At 57.1% G+C, this 15,588-nt stretch overlaps 2 protein-coding genes and 1 long non-coding RNA gene across 3 annotated transcripts in view; 2 read left to right on the top strand and 1 right to left on the bottom strand.

The window, feature by feature from the left end:
- The first annotated feature begins 150 nt into the window (after nucleotides 1-150).
- On the top strand, nucleotides 151-6,597 carry LOC130142690 (uncharacterized). Its single transcript, XR_008819481.1, has 3 exons — nucleotides 151-4,771; nucleotides 5,688-5,881; nucleotides 6,448-6,597. It is a non-coding gene; the product is annotated as an uncharacterized LOC130142690 (long non-coding RNA).
- A 124-nt stretch (nucleotides 6,598-6,721) lies between these two features.
- MSMP (microseminoprotein, prostate associated) lies at nucleotides 6,722-10,594 on the top strand. The gene is made up of 4 exons (XM_056323696.1): nucleotides 6,722-6,799; nucleotides 8,277-8,433; nucleotides 9,076-9,184; nucleotides 9,593-10,594. The coding sequence occupies exons 1-4, from the start codon at nucleotides 6,722-6,724 to the stop codon at nucleotides 9,780-9,782; spliced, it is 534 nt and encodes a 177-aa protein (XP_056179671.1). The 3' UTR covers nucleotides 9,783-10,594.
- Nucleotides 10,595-10,734: 140 nt separating this feature from the next.
- The window catches only part of RGP1 (RGP1 homolog, RAB6A GEF complex partner 1), a 10,990-nt gene continuing 6,136 nt past the window's right edge, over nucleotides 10,735-15,588 (bottom strand). The window contains exons 5-9 of the mRNA XM_056324655.1: nucleotides 13,247-13,396; nucleotides 13,020-13,166; nucleotides 12,452-12,579; nucleotides 12,030-12,207; nucleotides 10,735-11,814 (exon numbers count right to left, since the gene is read on the bottom strand). Of these exons, the coding sequence (XP_056180630.1) occupies nucleotides 11,591-11,814; nucleotides 12,030-12,207; nucleotides 12,452-12,579; nucleotides 13,020-13,166; nucleotides 13,247-13,396 (827 nt within the window). The 3' untranslated portion in view covers nucleotides 10,735-11,590. The remainder of the gene's footprint in view (nucleotides 11,815-12,029; nucleotides 12,208-12,451; nucleotides 12,580-13,019; nucleotides 13,167-13,246; nucleotides 13,397-15,588) is intronic.

The raw sequence follows: 15,588 nt of genomic DNA, 5'->3' as shown, positions 1-15,588 counted from the left end.
AGCCTCGGGGGACACAGACGGGCCCTGCGTTTGCAGGGGGGGGGCCTCACTGGGGCAGGGGGGGCTCGGCGGGCGCAGCATGCCTGCGGTGCATTCCTCTCATTCCCAGCCTGCTGCCTGCTCCCATGGCGGGGTGTGTGCTCGCGCTGACAGCCCCTGCCCCATGGCTCAGAGCTGGGGGGGGGGGCAACATGCGTGTGTGGGGCACAGAGAGGACTGCAGCCAGAGTCCAGTGGCTGCACAGGGACCCCGCTGGTCTTGCTGGTACCGCTGTCCCTGCAAGGTCCCGTCGGGTGTGGGATGTGTGAGGGATGCTGTGCTGAGCGGTGGGCAGGGAGTCCCTGTCCCTTCCTGGGATTTGGGGCAGGACACCAGAGCAGAACAGAGTCACAGGCGTGTGGTACCCTTGGGGTGACCCAGCATGGGTCCCTCAGCGGCTGGGGCTGCCAGGAATCACGGCCCCTCTTGCTGTCCCTGCTGGTGCCACTGCAGGTGTCCCCACCATGAGTGGCAGGTCCTTCCCGTTGCAGGGTCACGGAGCTCAGCTCATCCAGGCCGGCACAACCCGAGCCGGGCAGATTGGTTTGCCAGCTATAAATACCCACGTCCAGCCACGGCACGGAGCCGGCAGCAGTGCCTGAGATGAAGGACAGCGCTGCCGCAGGACGGTGAAACCCAGCCGGCAACAAATATAGGAGAACCTGGAAGGGTCTGGCCGTGCTCCCCCATGGGGTGTGGGGCTAGGCATGGTGGATTGGTGACAATCCCACCAGCGACCACAGCCTCTGTAAAATTGCCCTGCTGCTGGGGGCTGCCAGGGCGCCCACGGTGCCAGGTTCTGTGCCCCTCACATGCCCCCAGGCCAGGCAGCCCAGCCACAGGGCTCGTGTCCTGAGCCACGGTGGCATTTCCAAGCCTTGAGCTGGGCTCACTTGGTGGCACAGGGCAGGGTGCAGCAGCGGGCAATGGGGCTGGCAGCAGCCTGTGTGGGAAAAGCCTGCAGCCTGTCCCCTCCCTGCCTGCAGCGGGCAGGGAGCAGGCAGCGAGTCACTTGTCTAGGAGGTGCTGAAGCTCTCTCAGGACCTGCTGGCAGGCAGGATGCAGCCAGTGGAGGCAACAACCCTGGCAAGTTAAAAAAACCACCACCAACAAAAAAGATTAAGGGGGGAAAAAAAGGCAGAGGAGCGTGGAGGCAGCCCCCGGGGGGACTCGCTGCAGGCAGGATGGGTGCATGGGATGCCCTGGGCGGGGGAGGGGCCGTGGGTGCCAGGGCACCCCGTCTTTGCGCGTACATGCCAGTAGAGGGGGCCCGGTCACCGCCGCCGGTGCGCTGTACACCGGGCACCGCGCACCCCGACGGCTGGGGTCACCGGCTGCACCGTGCCCCGCCGTGCCCGCCGCCGCTCGGACACCCGGAGGGCACAGGGGCTGCCACACCTCTGCGTCCCTTGTGGGACCAGGGCCCCCCCACAAGCGCGCGTGGTGGCCGAGGAGCTGAGGTGGGGATGGGGTCTCATGGGGCTCGGTGTGCTCGCTGCTCCCCCTGCCTGCTCCCTGGGGTGTGTGGGGCTGGGTGTCACCATGCTTTAGGGTTTTTGTAACACCCTTTGCTCTCGTGCTGAGTTTCAGTCTTCCTGCACTTGGTTTCCCACATCTTGGAGCTGACAGGTTTTCTTTCCATGGGGCTGTGCCCAGCACCTTGGTCCCGGTGGTCTGCAGTGGTCCATGGCAATCTGTGGCAGTCTGTGGTGGTCAGGGGAAGTCTGTGGTGGTCTCTGGTGGCCTGTGGCAGTCCATGGAGGTCCATGATGGTCTATGGTGAACAGTGGTGGTCCATGGTAATCCGTGGTGGCTCATGGTAGTCCATGGCTGTCCGTGGTGGTCCATGACAGTCCCTGGTGGTCCATGACACCTCTGGTTGTCCTCTGGTGGTCTGTGACAGTTTATGGTGGTCCATAGCAGTCCATGGAGGTCCATGATAGTCCATGGTGGTCTGTGGTAGTCCGTGGTGGACTACGGTGATCCATGGCAGTCCACAGAAGTCCATGATGGTCCATGGCAGACTATGGTCATCCATGGTGGTCCATGGCAGTCCACAGAGTTCCATGGTGGTCCGTGGTGGTCTGCGGCAGTCCATCGTGGCACATGGTGGTATTCACATTGCACCAGAGCATGGTGGGCACCAAGGGCACAGCCATGCCCACCCACCCCGGGGAGCTTATGCCCACAAAATTCCCATCTTGCTTTCCACGTTCCCAGCAAGCATAACTAAGCCCCAGGTCCCCAATGCTGATGATTGTTTAATTGCTGAAAAGTGTTTTTCCAACTCCTGGGGCACAGTAATGCAAGCTAGCAGGCTGCAGGGCCCTGCCAAGCGCCTTCACCTCTGCACCAAGAGTGAGGCCAGAAACCTGTCATCCTCAGGAGGTGGATGTAAAGAACATGGCAGGCACCACATGCGGCACAGTTGGCTGCACCAGGGCCAGGTGAAGGAGTCATGCAGCTACTGCTGTGCCAGGGCATGTATGGCTCTGGGTCACAGCAAGGTCTAGCATGAATGGGCAGCAGCAGCCTCCTGCTGGAGGCTGGGGTCTGTAAACAGGGTTGCAAAGGAGAGACATAGGAAGAGGGCAGGGACGGAGAAGGCACCACTGAGGGTCCCCATCTCCATCCAAGTGGGAGCCAGAGTCCTACTAGGGTTTCCATTCCCAGTGCTGTAGGAGCCACTCCATCCCAAATGGGAGAGGAACACCTCCAGAAGGTCAGGGCAGCTATGGCCAGGTGGGCGTGAAACACACAGGGATGGGAGCAGTTTGCGTTTGGGGTTTGTGTGCCAATTAGTGGAAAAAATTGAATAGAAGCAAATATTTTAAAGGGAAAAAATATGGATAATGCAGCAGCTGTATCATCTACCCCTACCCTGAGTGTTCATAGGGACAGCACCCAGCACCCACACCTTTCCATGCCTCAGACCCACAGTGACACCCTACAAGCACTGACTGTGCCAAGCTGGGGGCACCTGCTGCATTGCTTTGCCCTCCATCTGCTCTGGGACTCCCAGGCCCATGCCCAGGTGGTCTCTTCCGCCATGAAGCCACTGGCCATCTTTGACTTTTCTTGTAGGATGTCTCTAAAACAGGGTGGCACTCTGAGGTGCTCCCATGGGTGCCAATCAGCAGCCCATGATACACTGGGGTGATACAGAGTGCAGGGGGATCTGTGTTTCTGATCCCAGAGAGAGGTCGGAGAAGATCTGCGGGATCCATCCAGGACTCAGAAAGCCCCAGTGTCCCTGGGGCTCTCCCTGTCACTGCAACCTACCGGAACATGGTGCCCAGGACAGGTCTGGGAGTCCCCAGGGGCTCCCCAGCACATCCCAGAGCAGTTACATAGGCAGGGTCAGTGCCAGTGGCATGGCACTACCATGACAAAACTCCCTCCATTATGGGGTGCCCAGACCCCTGACCTCCCCAGCAGTTCCCCAGGCCCAACAGGCACATGGCACTTTTTTGGCTGGTGTGGCTCCTGCGTGGCCCAGGAATGATCTCCCAGGGATATTTCTGACTCACAGGACAGGAAACGTTTCGGGGTTTAAGCTGAGCTGAATAATGTGCTCATTTCCTTGTGCCGACTACAAAGCACCTGCTCCAGGGGATTTATGGAGTGCCGGCCTCTCGCACTCACTATGCGGCTGCCCGCCCGGATGTTTTTATTTTCCCGGGATGGCCAGCAAGTGCCAAGACCTGTTTTCCTAAACACCTCTCACCCTCCCGGCACGTTTCCTTGAGGGGAGCCTGGGCAGAGCCACAGGCTGCAGCACACCTAGGGTACTGGGGTACCTGGGGTGCCAGGGTGGGTGCCAGCACCCTGCCAGGGCTGAAGGCAGCAGGGATGCATGGCTAACCCACTGGTGCCAAAATCTGGCCTGGCACAGAGCAGCCACAGCTGGGATAAATGGCCCGGGAGAGTGCCAAAGGATGATGGAGAGGGATGGAGCATGGGGGTGAGCAAGGGAGTATGAGACCATGTGAGAGAGGGCAAGAGGGCAAGGGAGCCTGAGGGAGCCCTGGCATGGGGCTGCCCAGACCACAGAGCCTGCCACCAGCTGCAGGGAGAAGGTACACAGCCTGGGGTGGCCAAAGCCCATCCCACAGCTGGGGACCCACCAACACCAGCCCACAGCAGACCTCACCCCATGGCTTGGGACCCATGGACACATCCCACAACAGACCCCATCCCACAGCTGAGGACCCACCAACACCAGCCCACAGCAGACCCCACCCCACAGACACCATCCACCCCGGGTTTGTAGAGCCCCTGTAAATCACTGCACCCAACCCATGGGGTGGGAATGTCTCTACCCTGCGAGTAGGGTCAGAGTGTGGGTGCTAAGGCCAAGGACACCCGTGGGAGACACAGGGCATACCAGCAAGCCTCCCACCCATGCTCCTCTAGTGACATGGAACTCCATGCAGCATGTAGCCAACCTACAGAGTAAGGTGACATGAAGGTTTTCATCATGTCCCCTCTGCTTTGTACCCTTTTTGGAGCAAGTCTGGTGGGGCTGGCTCTGATCCCACCTGTACTTCCAGTCTATCCCATCTGGCTTACCAGCTGCAGGAGGAAGGATGGAGTAAGCTGTCTGTCATTCCCTGGGTAACTCTTTGTCCCCTCCTGTCCCCCTTCCAGGTTCCTGGTTGCCTAGTTCTCTCTGACCCCCCGATCACCTCTCCCTGGGATCTGGCCATTCCGAGGAGTGGTGAGTGTTCAGGTGAGCGGACATAACTCAGAGCTGGCATCTACCTGTGTGCTGCCTGCACCCTTCCCTGCTGCCCTGGGGCCTGAAGCATCTTCAAGGTGCTGGGTGAGAAGTGCCCATATCCCACAGCCTCCCCAGGACCCAAGGCAGCACTGGGACAGCTCAGCCCAGTGATAAGTTGGGGTTGGGTTCTTTTCTTTTTTTCTGTTTAGAGAGAAAATAAAGCACTTGTGGGGAGCAGAAGCCAAGCTCCCCAGTGCCTAAAACAGCAATCGCAGCACTTCCTCGGATTTATGGTGTTTGCTTTCACAATGCCAGCCGGGATCCTGTTTGCTTCCTGCTCTGCAGCTGCAGTCCCAGCTGAAGGCTCAGGAGATTCAGGTTTTATAACACTCCTGGATCCTGCTGATGGCAACTTGTCCAGCATCGTTTATTACCCCCATGCCTCTTGCTGACAAGAGCTCACCCCATCCAAGCACCCACTGGCTCGGGTGCTCGTGCCTGCCTGTCCACAGGGTCCCATCCTCTGGCACCAGGGGCTTGAACAGCAGCTCTGCAGAGGGGCTCCCAACCTTTGTTGGAGAGGAAGCCAGCAATGCTGTGGGGTGCAGCACCCAGCCCTTCTTGGGCACAACTGCAGCACAAGAGCTGAGCCAGGCAGGCGCAGCTGGGTCCTGCCAGGGGGATGCTGAGGCACGGATCTGACCTTCTGTAGAGACCTGGGATGCTCAAGGGTGCTGACTGCTCCTCACCGGCATGCCAGGACATGTAGTCAGTCCCTACAGTTGGCCTCTGCCTGATAAAGTGACTGAACTTAAAGCAAGGCACTTCTTCCAGCTCCTGCACCCCTTCTGTGGCTCTTCCCCAGGTCTCAGTTGTCCCCTTGAGATGTGAGCACCAAAACCGGCTGCCCCCTTTCACTTTTCAGAGCGAAACCTCCTGCAGGATGCACCAGCTAGCACAGCCAGAGAGGGTGTCAGCTCCTCCAGCTACTGCATCCCTCGGGTACCAAGCTGAAGCTCTGGAGCATCAAGTCCAACTCCAGCTGCTGCTTTCCAAAGCTGCAAGCCCCCTCCCGTATGAGCCAGAACAAAATGCTCTGGAGTGGGTTGCTGGTGCCAGGTGGGTGCCAGGAGTGCAAAGTGTGGGAAGAAGAGTGACCAGGAGAGGGAAGAGCAGGGCCTGTGGGGGGAACATCTGCCCTGTCCCCTGACACACAGCCACAGCATGGAGGGCACTTCACTGCCCAGGTCCCTCTGTAACGTTCCAAGGGATGTCTTGACCCCCTTTTCCTTCCTCCTTTGCATTTACCCAGCAAGCTGCTTTGATGAAATACCCAAAGGCCACTAGTGGGCTGGTAGCCTTAACCCTCTATTTGGGAAACCAGAGTGGCTACAGAAATCCTGGGAATGCCTCCCCGTGTCCCCAGTGGAGCAGGGGCAGTGCCCCTCCACACAGGCAAGAGATGCTCTCATCCCAGATTTTCAGTGCTCTTCTGGAAGCCTGGCTAAATCATGCCTGCCTCCAAATGAAGCTCACTGCTTTTGTTTAACATTTGCTGTACTCGGTGATGAAACAATGATGGATTATTTAATTGTGGTTGCTAGTGTGCCAGACTTCTTTTTCCAAACACACAATAGGACTATTAATTTACTGCTCTGACGAATGCTTTCATCTCCCTTATATAGTAAGAACTCTGCACCGAAGGGCCAGTTTCCTTTGTTACTGATACACTTCATCTCGGCTCACGTCCCCGTGGTCAGCAAGTTATTCACAGGTACTCTGAACTTCTCAGATTTATTAAACACCTTTCGCAACTGATCCCACCCTCACTGCCATCCACCAGCCACCCTGCCAGGGAGGCACAGCATCATCCAGGGCACTATGAGATGACTAGGATAACTGTTTGAGGGAAGAGAGGATGCAGAGCCAGGGCTGATCCCTTGGGAGCAAGAGCACAAGATGCAGGACAGGGATGCATCAGGACAGCAAGGGGGCCCAGAGCACCAGCATGAAGGGACTATGCCTTCAAATCTGAAGGTGGCGAATCCAAAGCGGATAAAAGGAAGCATTTTTTTTTTTCACTCTGTGCTTAATTAGGCTGCCACAGGAAAATGCTCAGGCCAAAATTTAGCAGGATTCAAGGAGGGATTGGGCATTTATGGGGATAACAAAAATATCCAGCTATAATAATGGATGCCAACACAAATTCTGGAAGGGATATTAAGCCTCACGCGTCAGGGTGTAAACCTGTCCCAAACTTTCAGAAAGCAGGGAGCTTAATGCAGGGGCAGATGACCCACATATGCTACCGCTACTGCTGCTGCCTCGCTGCCGGCATGGCGCGGTGCTGGCTGAGCCACCGGCTGGACCGTCCCCGGAGCCCTGTTTCCTGCTGCCGGCAGAGCCTCTGACAAGGGCTGCAAATTTCTCTTGGCAATTCAGCCCTTTGCTTGTAGCTCTTCGGGGCCGTGTGGCTCCCAGGGCTCTGACCTCCTCCATCTTGCCCATTCCCTCACTTTGCCAGCTGATAACAGCCTCATCAGTTCAAACCATAGGCAGACCTTCTGGCTGAGGGTCTGTGCAGACCACCGGCACATCCCTGGGTGGCGTGGCATCTTCCCACAGCTTCTTGCTTCCAGCCAAGCCCCTCATTTTGCTCTCAGGTCCCTTGTTGCCCAAATGCACCTTTGCCTCCTGATTTCATCCCTCCTGTTCTCTGTCTCTGCTGGGGCCAGTCTCTAGCCTCTGGAAGGGGCTGCTCAGCTCCAGCATCTTGTGGGTGCCGCACACGCTGCTCACATGAGCCCTGGGTCATGCCTTGTGCAGACCCCTCCTCACCTGCCCTGCATCAGTGGCAATCGCTGTACTGCCTGCCAAAAAAAACCAGCTGTCACCCCCAACCCATGCGTGGCTACAAGCCCGGCATGGCCCACAGCCCAGCCTGGGGTGACACTGCCATACTGTAGTACCTGGGAGCTGGGTGCAAGCATCTCCAACCCACAGGGGATGGTGCCATTGCATCCTATGCTGATTGTTGATGGGACACCTGTGCTGCTCCAGGCTCTGTGAAATGGGATGCTCCTGAGACCTTGGCCACTGTGGAGGATCAGAAATGGCTTAGTGTAACCAGAGGGGAGCCTGGAGCTCTCCTGGTCGGGGTCCAGGGTCTCCCACGCTCACCACTTGCATGCTCACTGCATGGCTGAGGGCAACCCCGCTGGGGTCCCTTGGATCTCCCCTTGCTGCAGAGCCTTGCACCCACAGGGGCTTCCAACTGGAGACATTTCTGGAGGGCATGAATCAGCTTTTCACAGCTTGTTAAAAATCTTGATCCTACCTCTTGTTTTCATGCCTTTCAAATCAGGAAATGAGTTTTACAACTTTTCCAGTGGGGCACAGCTGGTGGCCAGGGTCGTAAAGCTGAACTTTATAAATATCTCTTGTTGGGATCAGGGGAAGAGCATTAAAAAGGCGCAGAGAGAGAGAGAGAGAAGGGAAAGAGCAAGGGCAATAGAGAAGCAAGGCAACCTCGGTGAAGAAGACCAGCTCAACACCGGCCGTGGCCATGAGAGCGCAGAAGATGGGGTGTGCTTGGGGCAGGCTTTGCCTGCTGCTCTCCCTCCTCCTCCAGCTGCCAGCCTCCCAGGCTAAATGCTACTTCCAGGCTAAAGGTAAGCAGGGAGGTGAGGTGGGAAGAGGCTGGATGGGAAGAGGAGGCCTCAGCTTTCCCCAGGGTGGCAGGGCTCTGCACTGCATGCCTGCGAAGCGCAGGAGGGACTGTGCTGAGCTCAGGAGCGTGATCGTGGGCTAGTGATGAGTGGAAGGAGCAGTCTATAAACCACAGAACAGCTCCCCAGGGCTCTGGCTGAGAAACAGCTCGCTGGGCCATGACGAGCTCCTGGCAGGAGCCCGGCTGGGGCTGAGCGTGCAGGACGAGCAGCGAAGGGAGGAGGGCTGCCTGTCTTTCCCCTGCTGCCTCTTTCCAGGGCTGCAGAGATGCTCAGACTCCAAGGGTCACGGGATAAGCCCTCTCCATGGATGCAAGAGCCACTTGCCTCTGCCCTAGGCCCCTGGGGTAGTGGGGAGAGCTGCAGGGCATGGCTAGGAGAGGATGGGCAGGAGCATCACCCTCAGCAGATGCCTGCGCATCCCATACCTGCAGGGTGGTGGAAAGGCCACCAACTATCGTCTGTAGCATAGGGTGGGTGGGTGGTCATGATGTCTCCCGTCTCCTCTTTCATGGCACAGGGGTGCCACGGAGGCTCCCATGTACCCCAGTGGAGGCTCATGTGTGCCCTTCACTTCCTTTGCAGCTCCCTGTGAGTACGAGGGGAAGCAGTTCTCCCTTGGGGAGTCGTGGCTGAGCACCAACTGCCTGCTCTGCACCTGCCTGCACCCCATCGGCGTGGGCTGCTGTGAGACGTAAGCGAGGGGCTGAGGGGCACTGGGGGTGGGCTACTGCCAGTGCTGCTGCCCTGCTGTGGCACCTCTGTGCCTGCCGCAGGGAGGAGGTTGTGTGGGTCTACCTGCAGCCAAGCAAATGTCAGAGCCCCAAGGGGCTGCAGGGCACCAGACTGTGGGGAGCAAGGGGCAGAGGTGCGCAGGAGCCCACCGGCATGTTGAGGGTGGTGGGGTGAGTTGGGGAGACAAAGCAGGGGGGTCGGGAACGTCTCAGCACAGCGAGATGCCCAGATGTGGCCCAGCTTGCCCAAGCTGACCTGGGAGATGCCCCAGGCAGGGGGGCTGGCAGCACAGGAAGCCACACAGCCCTGCCAGCAGCCCCCTGGCACAAACCAGGGGAAGCTGATGGCACCGTGCCCTCTTCCACAGCACCCAGCACCCCATTGACTTCCCTGACTGGTGTGAGGCTCACTACGACTCGCAGACCTGCCAGATCTCGGTGGTGCAGAAGGCCAACCCCAGCTTGCCCTGCGTGGAGAGCATGGAGCACGAGTGGGGCTCAGCTGGCACCCCTGAGCCTCTGAGCAACAAGTTGCTGGGCGCGGGGCTGACCAGATAGAGGCTTGGCAGAGCGCTGCGACCCCTCAGCATCATCCTCCCTCCTCCAGAGCACACCCCCCGCATGCTCCAGACCTGCCGCATCCCGTAGAGACATCACTGCCGCCACCTTCAAGGGAAACCACTATCCACACACTATGGTACTGAGTTAACATTTACACCCTAGCGCTGCCACAGTACGGCTTTGCTTCTGCCTTCAGCTTCCTGAACTGAACCAGGGCCCCCACCCCACCCGACACCCTGCACACTACAGGAATGCAGATCCTACGGGATCTCCTCCCAGGTGGGCAGGAAACCTCCAGCTACTAAAGAAAGGGCTACAGGACCAGATTAGCCTGCATCCCAGCATTCTTGTCATCCCGCCTCAAGCTTTAAGCTAAGCAGTCCCTCCTCCCTCCCAGACCCCCCCACCCCCACACAGCAGCTGCTGGGAGCTCGCTGGGGAGCACCACGGCCCTTGGTGCAGGACCCACGCACCCTGGCCAGCTCCTTCTCTGCCCTAGAGTGCGAGGGGCACAACCCACCTCTGGAACCACTAACACCCCTGCTCCTGCGGCTCCTGGGACGGCAGGGGGTCTCCAGCACTGCACACCAGCCCTGGGCAATACTGCAACAGAGCCAGCCCGGGGCGGGTGGCAGAGTGGGGGAAACCACTAGAAGATTATGTCCCCAGGGGAGGCCCCCATCCCCAGCAGCAGAGCAGGACACTGAGCCGGGTGCCCCGCTAGGGTTCAGGGAGCTGAAGCAATCTGCATGTGCCAGGGTGGAGCTGGCCGCTCTGGCAGCCTGAGCCAGCTGGTGCCATGCCTGTGTTGTGCAGAGCCTTGTGTAGATGTTTCTGTTCTTGCAATAAAGGTATTAGAAAGAGGAGGTCTCCAGCCTGTGACTGTCGCACAAGGTGGACTCTTTCCACCAATGGGAACAGTGGAGGAATAAGGCTCTTAGGAAGGCTGTTTTGTACAATCAGACATTTATTAGTTTTCCATACAAAGAAGAAATCTCTGGAAGGTTTGGTAGAAATGGGGAGCTGGCTGTTGAGCAGGGAGTCCTCCATCCCAGCTCCTGAATGCACATCACACATTCACTCCAGCTCCCCAAGGATCCTGAGAGTAGCAGGATGCCTTCGTGCCCAGAAGCACAGCTCAGGCACCAAGTACTTCTCAGTTTCCGATGACCACTATCGTGTTGCCACAGGATGTGGCTGCATCCAGGACACCAGCACATGCCAGCAGCACAGGGCTGGCCTGCCAGAACCTGGCTGCTCTGGGTGAGGGTGGTGGGGGCACCAAGCTGTGCGTGTGAGACACCCCTCACAAGAGACAGAGCGTGTGCCAGGGCAGGAGCGCAGGCTCCCACCCAGCCCAGGTGGCCACTGTGCCTCACCTGGACACCAGATCTCTGCTTGCGGGGTCTCCCTGCAGGAGCACAGCCTTTACCAAAGGCTGGTACAGGCATTTCACTGGAAGAGGTCCCCTCTCCTTTCCCTGGGCTGGGCCTTTCCCTGTTGGAAGTTCCCTCATGGGGTAAAGGCACATCAGGCCATTCCCTGGGAGGCAGATTTCTTTTTGATGAGTCCTGGGACTTGCACCTTCACCCAAGCAGGAAGGGTCCAGCTCCCAGCCAAGGGCTGCAGCACACGACATGGCAACAAGCACAGTGCTCCTTCAGCTGCAGATGGGACACTTGCCTGATGCTCACCTGGGTGTCCCAGATGAACCCAAGGGGATGCATGCCAGTGACAGTCCTGCCCACCACTCCCACCACAGCACACGGTTGTGGCACCACAAGCCCCTACCAGCTGTCCCCACTTCAGATGGTGATGGAGTTAGTGTTGGAGAACTGAGATACATAGGAAGCCAGGATGGGGTTGGTGGGAAGGACTTTGATGGGCAAGTCCCAGCTGAAAGTGTCCACTTCCATCTGCTCCACCCCAGTCCAGGTGACGGCCTCCGACTGGCTCCCACGAACCAAGCAAGTCCCCGCCGACTCCCCAGAGGTCACAAATTCAAAGTGCAGCCTCCACTTCAGGGAAACTGTGGGGAAGAAGAGGGGTCAGCAGCCAACACCACAATGGATGGGGACAAGAGCTGCCTCAGCACTGGCTGTCCAGGCAAGGGGGCATGCAAATAAGCCCACTCATGCAGGCCAGCTCCCTCCCACAGGACACAGCCCTCTGCTGAGCAAGGGCTGGGCTGGGGATATCACAGGAGAGAAGCACGGGTGGGTCCCTTCCCTGGTGGCCACTAACCGATATTGGTGGTGAATCCTGGGGTAGAGCTGAGTGGGATGGGCAGGCTGAAGCTGCTCTGGGCGGTGTGCAGGCAGGCCTCCTGATGGCGGGCATGCGTACTGAAGGAGACCGGCTGTCCCCGCCGGCGCTGGAACTCCTCCTGGATGCTCTCCTCCGTCTGCAGGCTCACAGAGAACTGCAGGGCAATTGGCAAGGTGCTTGGTCACACAATCTCACAGGGTCCTGATGCAAAGCCCTGGGGCCTCCATTTCCAAAACGAGCTCAGAACTGGAGCCCTTCCCCATCCCACACCCTAAGGAGTCTCAGCTGGGTCCCACTAGAAACCCTCAGTAGAAACACCACAGCAGCCCAATACCACCCCAATCCCCACTCCCTCTCCCCCACCTGAAACCCTGCCTCTCCCCACAGCGAGCAGTAACCTGCAGACATGGGATGTCCCCTTCTGAGAAGTTGAAGGTCCCAATGACATCCTCTCCGATCTTATACACAGTCTTAAAGATGCAGAACGTCCCCACCTTCCCACGAGTGTTGCTGATGTTATACAGGTCTGTGGAGCAGTAAGAGTCGGGGAAAGGGTTGCAGCAATAAGAAGTGGGGAAAGGGTCGCAGCAAGAAGAGGCTCTGCTCCATACAGCACTCTGGCTTAATCACAGAGCCCAGCAGACATGACCCCACGTCTGCTGCTTAGGTGTGAAGGACAGCCCCTGGAGGTGGCATTCCTTTTGAGAAATGCCTGCAGTGAGCGCAAGTACACCACAGGCTGGCTGCAGTATGCTGGGGAGAGGGTCTCTCTCACTGCAGTAGGAAGAGCCTGAGACTGGTTGGGAGGAGACCCTGGGAAACTCTGACCCAAGCAGGCTCTGATGGAGCTCCTCCACAGCCCCACTTGGAGCTTCATTCTGCCAGCAAGAAACTCTTATAGTGAGCCCTGAGCTGTGCTTCATACTCAGGTGAGAACAGCAGGTTCAAGCAAGGGATATGACCTACGCAGACTGCGTCGGGAAGTGGCCACCATGAGCAGTTCTGTTGCCAGGTCTGCCAGGCGAGAGTCTTTCTTCAAGCCCTCCTCCTCCTCCAGGAAGGGGTTTGAGGGTGCAACAGCCTCATCCTGTGGGAACTGGTAATCCTTGAGCCCTGGGGGAGGAAGTGAGAGTGTCAGCAGGGCAGGGTGCAGCCAGGCCCATGTCTGCAGGAAAGGCAGCACGTGGCCTTACCATGCAGCACGAGAACACGGAAGGGTACGCGCAGGAGCTTGATGGGGGAGTTGACACGCTGGCAGCCGATGGTCAACTTGTACACGTACTTCACCGACTGTCCCCGGAAAGAGGGAGGGCCGTCTATGGGCAGCGTCTCACAGTATGAATCTGCAAGGAGCACAGAGAAGATTGTCTTTGAAGGCCAAAAGAAGCTCCGGGAGCTGTTGCTCACAGGCTCCCTGCAGCAAGGGTTAGGATGGGCCATGGTGCTGAGTTAGGGACAGTGGCCGGTGCTTTCTGCTGTCTCCTCTTCTCCACAGCAGGCCAAGCACATCCCCGGCTTCCTTGCACCAGCGCACTGCTCCTCACATCACATGCACTGTCATCCAGACATTGCTTCCAGCACATACAACCACACACACTCAACTCTGCCTCAAAAGAATGTGAAAGATGTAAAATCCAGGAACACAAACACATGAGAGCTAAACTTACTCATCACGAGTTCAACCTGGATTTGCCTCTGCGCACTTCCTTTGCACATCGCTTTCACGATGCAGTGACACCCTGAGGTTTCCTCAGGGCTCTGCCCCACATGGCAGAGAGGTGCCAATGTGCCCCTCTTGATATTTGCCAAAACCCAAACTCAGCAGCAAAAATTAGGTTCTTCCTGTGTTCTTCTCTGAAGTACTGGTCTAAATGGCCAAGAAACAATTAAGAGACCTTCACAACAACCTGTGGCGTATGCCCCTTGACAGACTGATGACTTAGACTGCAAAGCCTCTGACTGAGACTTCTGAGATGCTGGGGCCTGGCTTTATACCACATTCAGCCTTCCCAAAGCCCCTTGGACACCACACAAACCACAACCCTTCTTGACGCAGTGTGAACACTTCTACAGTTTTCCCAAACCGCATGCTGTATAATAAGAAAGGCGCAAACAGTGAACTGTGGAAAGACTCCGCCTCTCTGACTTCCCCACCATAATGCAGGCATACCCTGCCAGAGGAATGGCAGCATCCTGCTGTGAAACTACAGATCCTTCCCCAAGTTTGGTACATCCTAAACATCGAGGCTTAGATTAGAAGCTAGTGTTACATTTGAAATATAACTTCTAGATTTGAAATAACGGGACTGGAAGGAAGAAAAAAGCCTATGCTAGTGCACAGCATCCACAGGTTGTCACACCTTAAAACACAGGGCTGTTCTGCTGGACCAGGGTGCGTATAAAGCTGAGAACTGTCCTGACAGGGAGGAAAATCAGGTATTTCCAAGGAAGGAAGAAGACTGCTGTACCCCCCTGTACCAGGCTTAAAAAGAGTGCTCACAAAGACCTTCATGCCCAATGAGGATTCTCTGAGCAGGGACCACCACTGTCTGAGGAGGACGGGCAGTTTGCTACCTGGCACAGGAATGCTGAGGCTTCGGAAGTCCAACTTCCATGCATACCCCAGAAGGAAGTACATTCCTGGTGTTATGGATGCCTTCCTTACCCACCCACTGCACCCTCTGGCTGGGCTGCCGGCCTGTGTCTGGGCTGCTTCTATTTCCTCCCCTCTCTGTGATCTACCAAATATTTAAAGGTATTACAAAACTGGAGAGGAGGCAAAAACAGCCACAGAAATTACTTGAGGGCTTTGAGAAAATATTTTATGGTGACAAATTTAAAGAGCTCAGTCTGGGCAGTGTGTCAAAGGGCTAGGAGGTGAGTCAACTTCAACATATAGGCACCATAACCAGGGGAAGATACTGGGGAATAAGCTGGTCAGCAACTGAAAACAAGGCCTTTATCAAGAGACAGCCTGACACAACCTCAGCTATGTGTGCCAGCTCTGGCTACAGTTTAATAACATAGTACTTTGCTAAAGCAGAATTAAGATTTCTGGGTGGAGGTTTTTTTGCCTTTCCAAACTGTGCAGGAAAACTCAAAACTTCTGAAAAACAGGAAATGAAGAATTAAGATACACACCCACACAGCCTTAACTCTGCCTCCACAGAGCTGGCAGGAGCCCCCAGGAATGATCTGCAAGCATGCCAGCTGCAGTCTTGTGTGAGACGAGCGGTACAGCAAGCCGATGGGATCGATGTGAGCAGCCTGGCAGAGCTGGGGCTGTGATACAGGGGTTTCAGTTCTAAAAAGCCCAATGCCACACACAGCAGCATCACACACGACACATGCTATAGATGCGCGCATCACACAACCAAGAGGAAAGGCTGTAACACACAGCAAAGGATCCTCAAAATGTGGAAGAGCTTGTGTTCTTGCTATGGGGCTGCATCCAAGTGAAAGGCAGGTGCAGCTGCTTGTGCCAGTGTCACTCAGTGGCCCAGCAGATGGATACACACAGTGCAGCATCACTGGG

Source organism: Falco biarmicus, chromosome Z (assembly GCF_023638135.1).
Source record: "Falco biarmicus isolate bFalBia1 chromosome Z, bFalBia1.pri, whole genome shotgun sequence".
Taxonomy (NCBI): domain Eukaryota; kingdom Metazoa; phylum Chordata; class Aves; order Falconiformes; family Falconidae; genus Falco; species Falco biarmicus.
The sequence above is the reverse complement of the archived record's forward strand: the minus strand, read 5'-3'. Positions and strand labels throughout refer to the sequence as shown.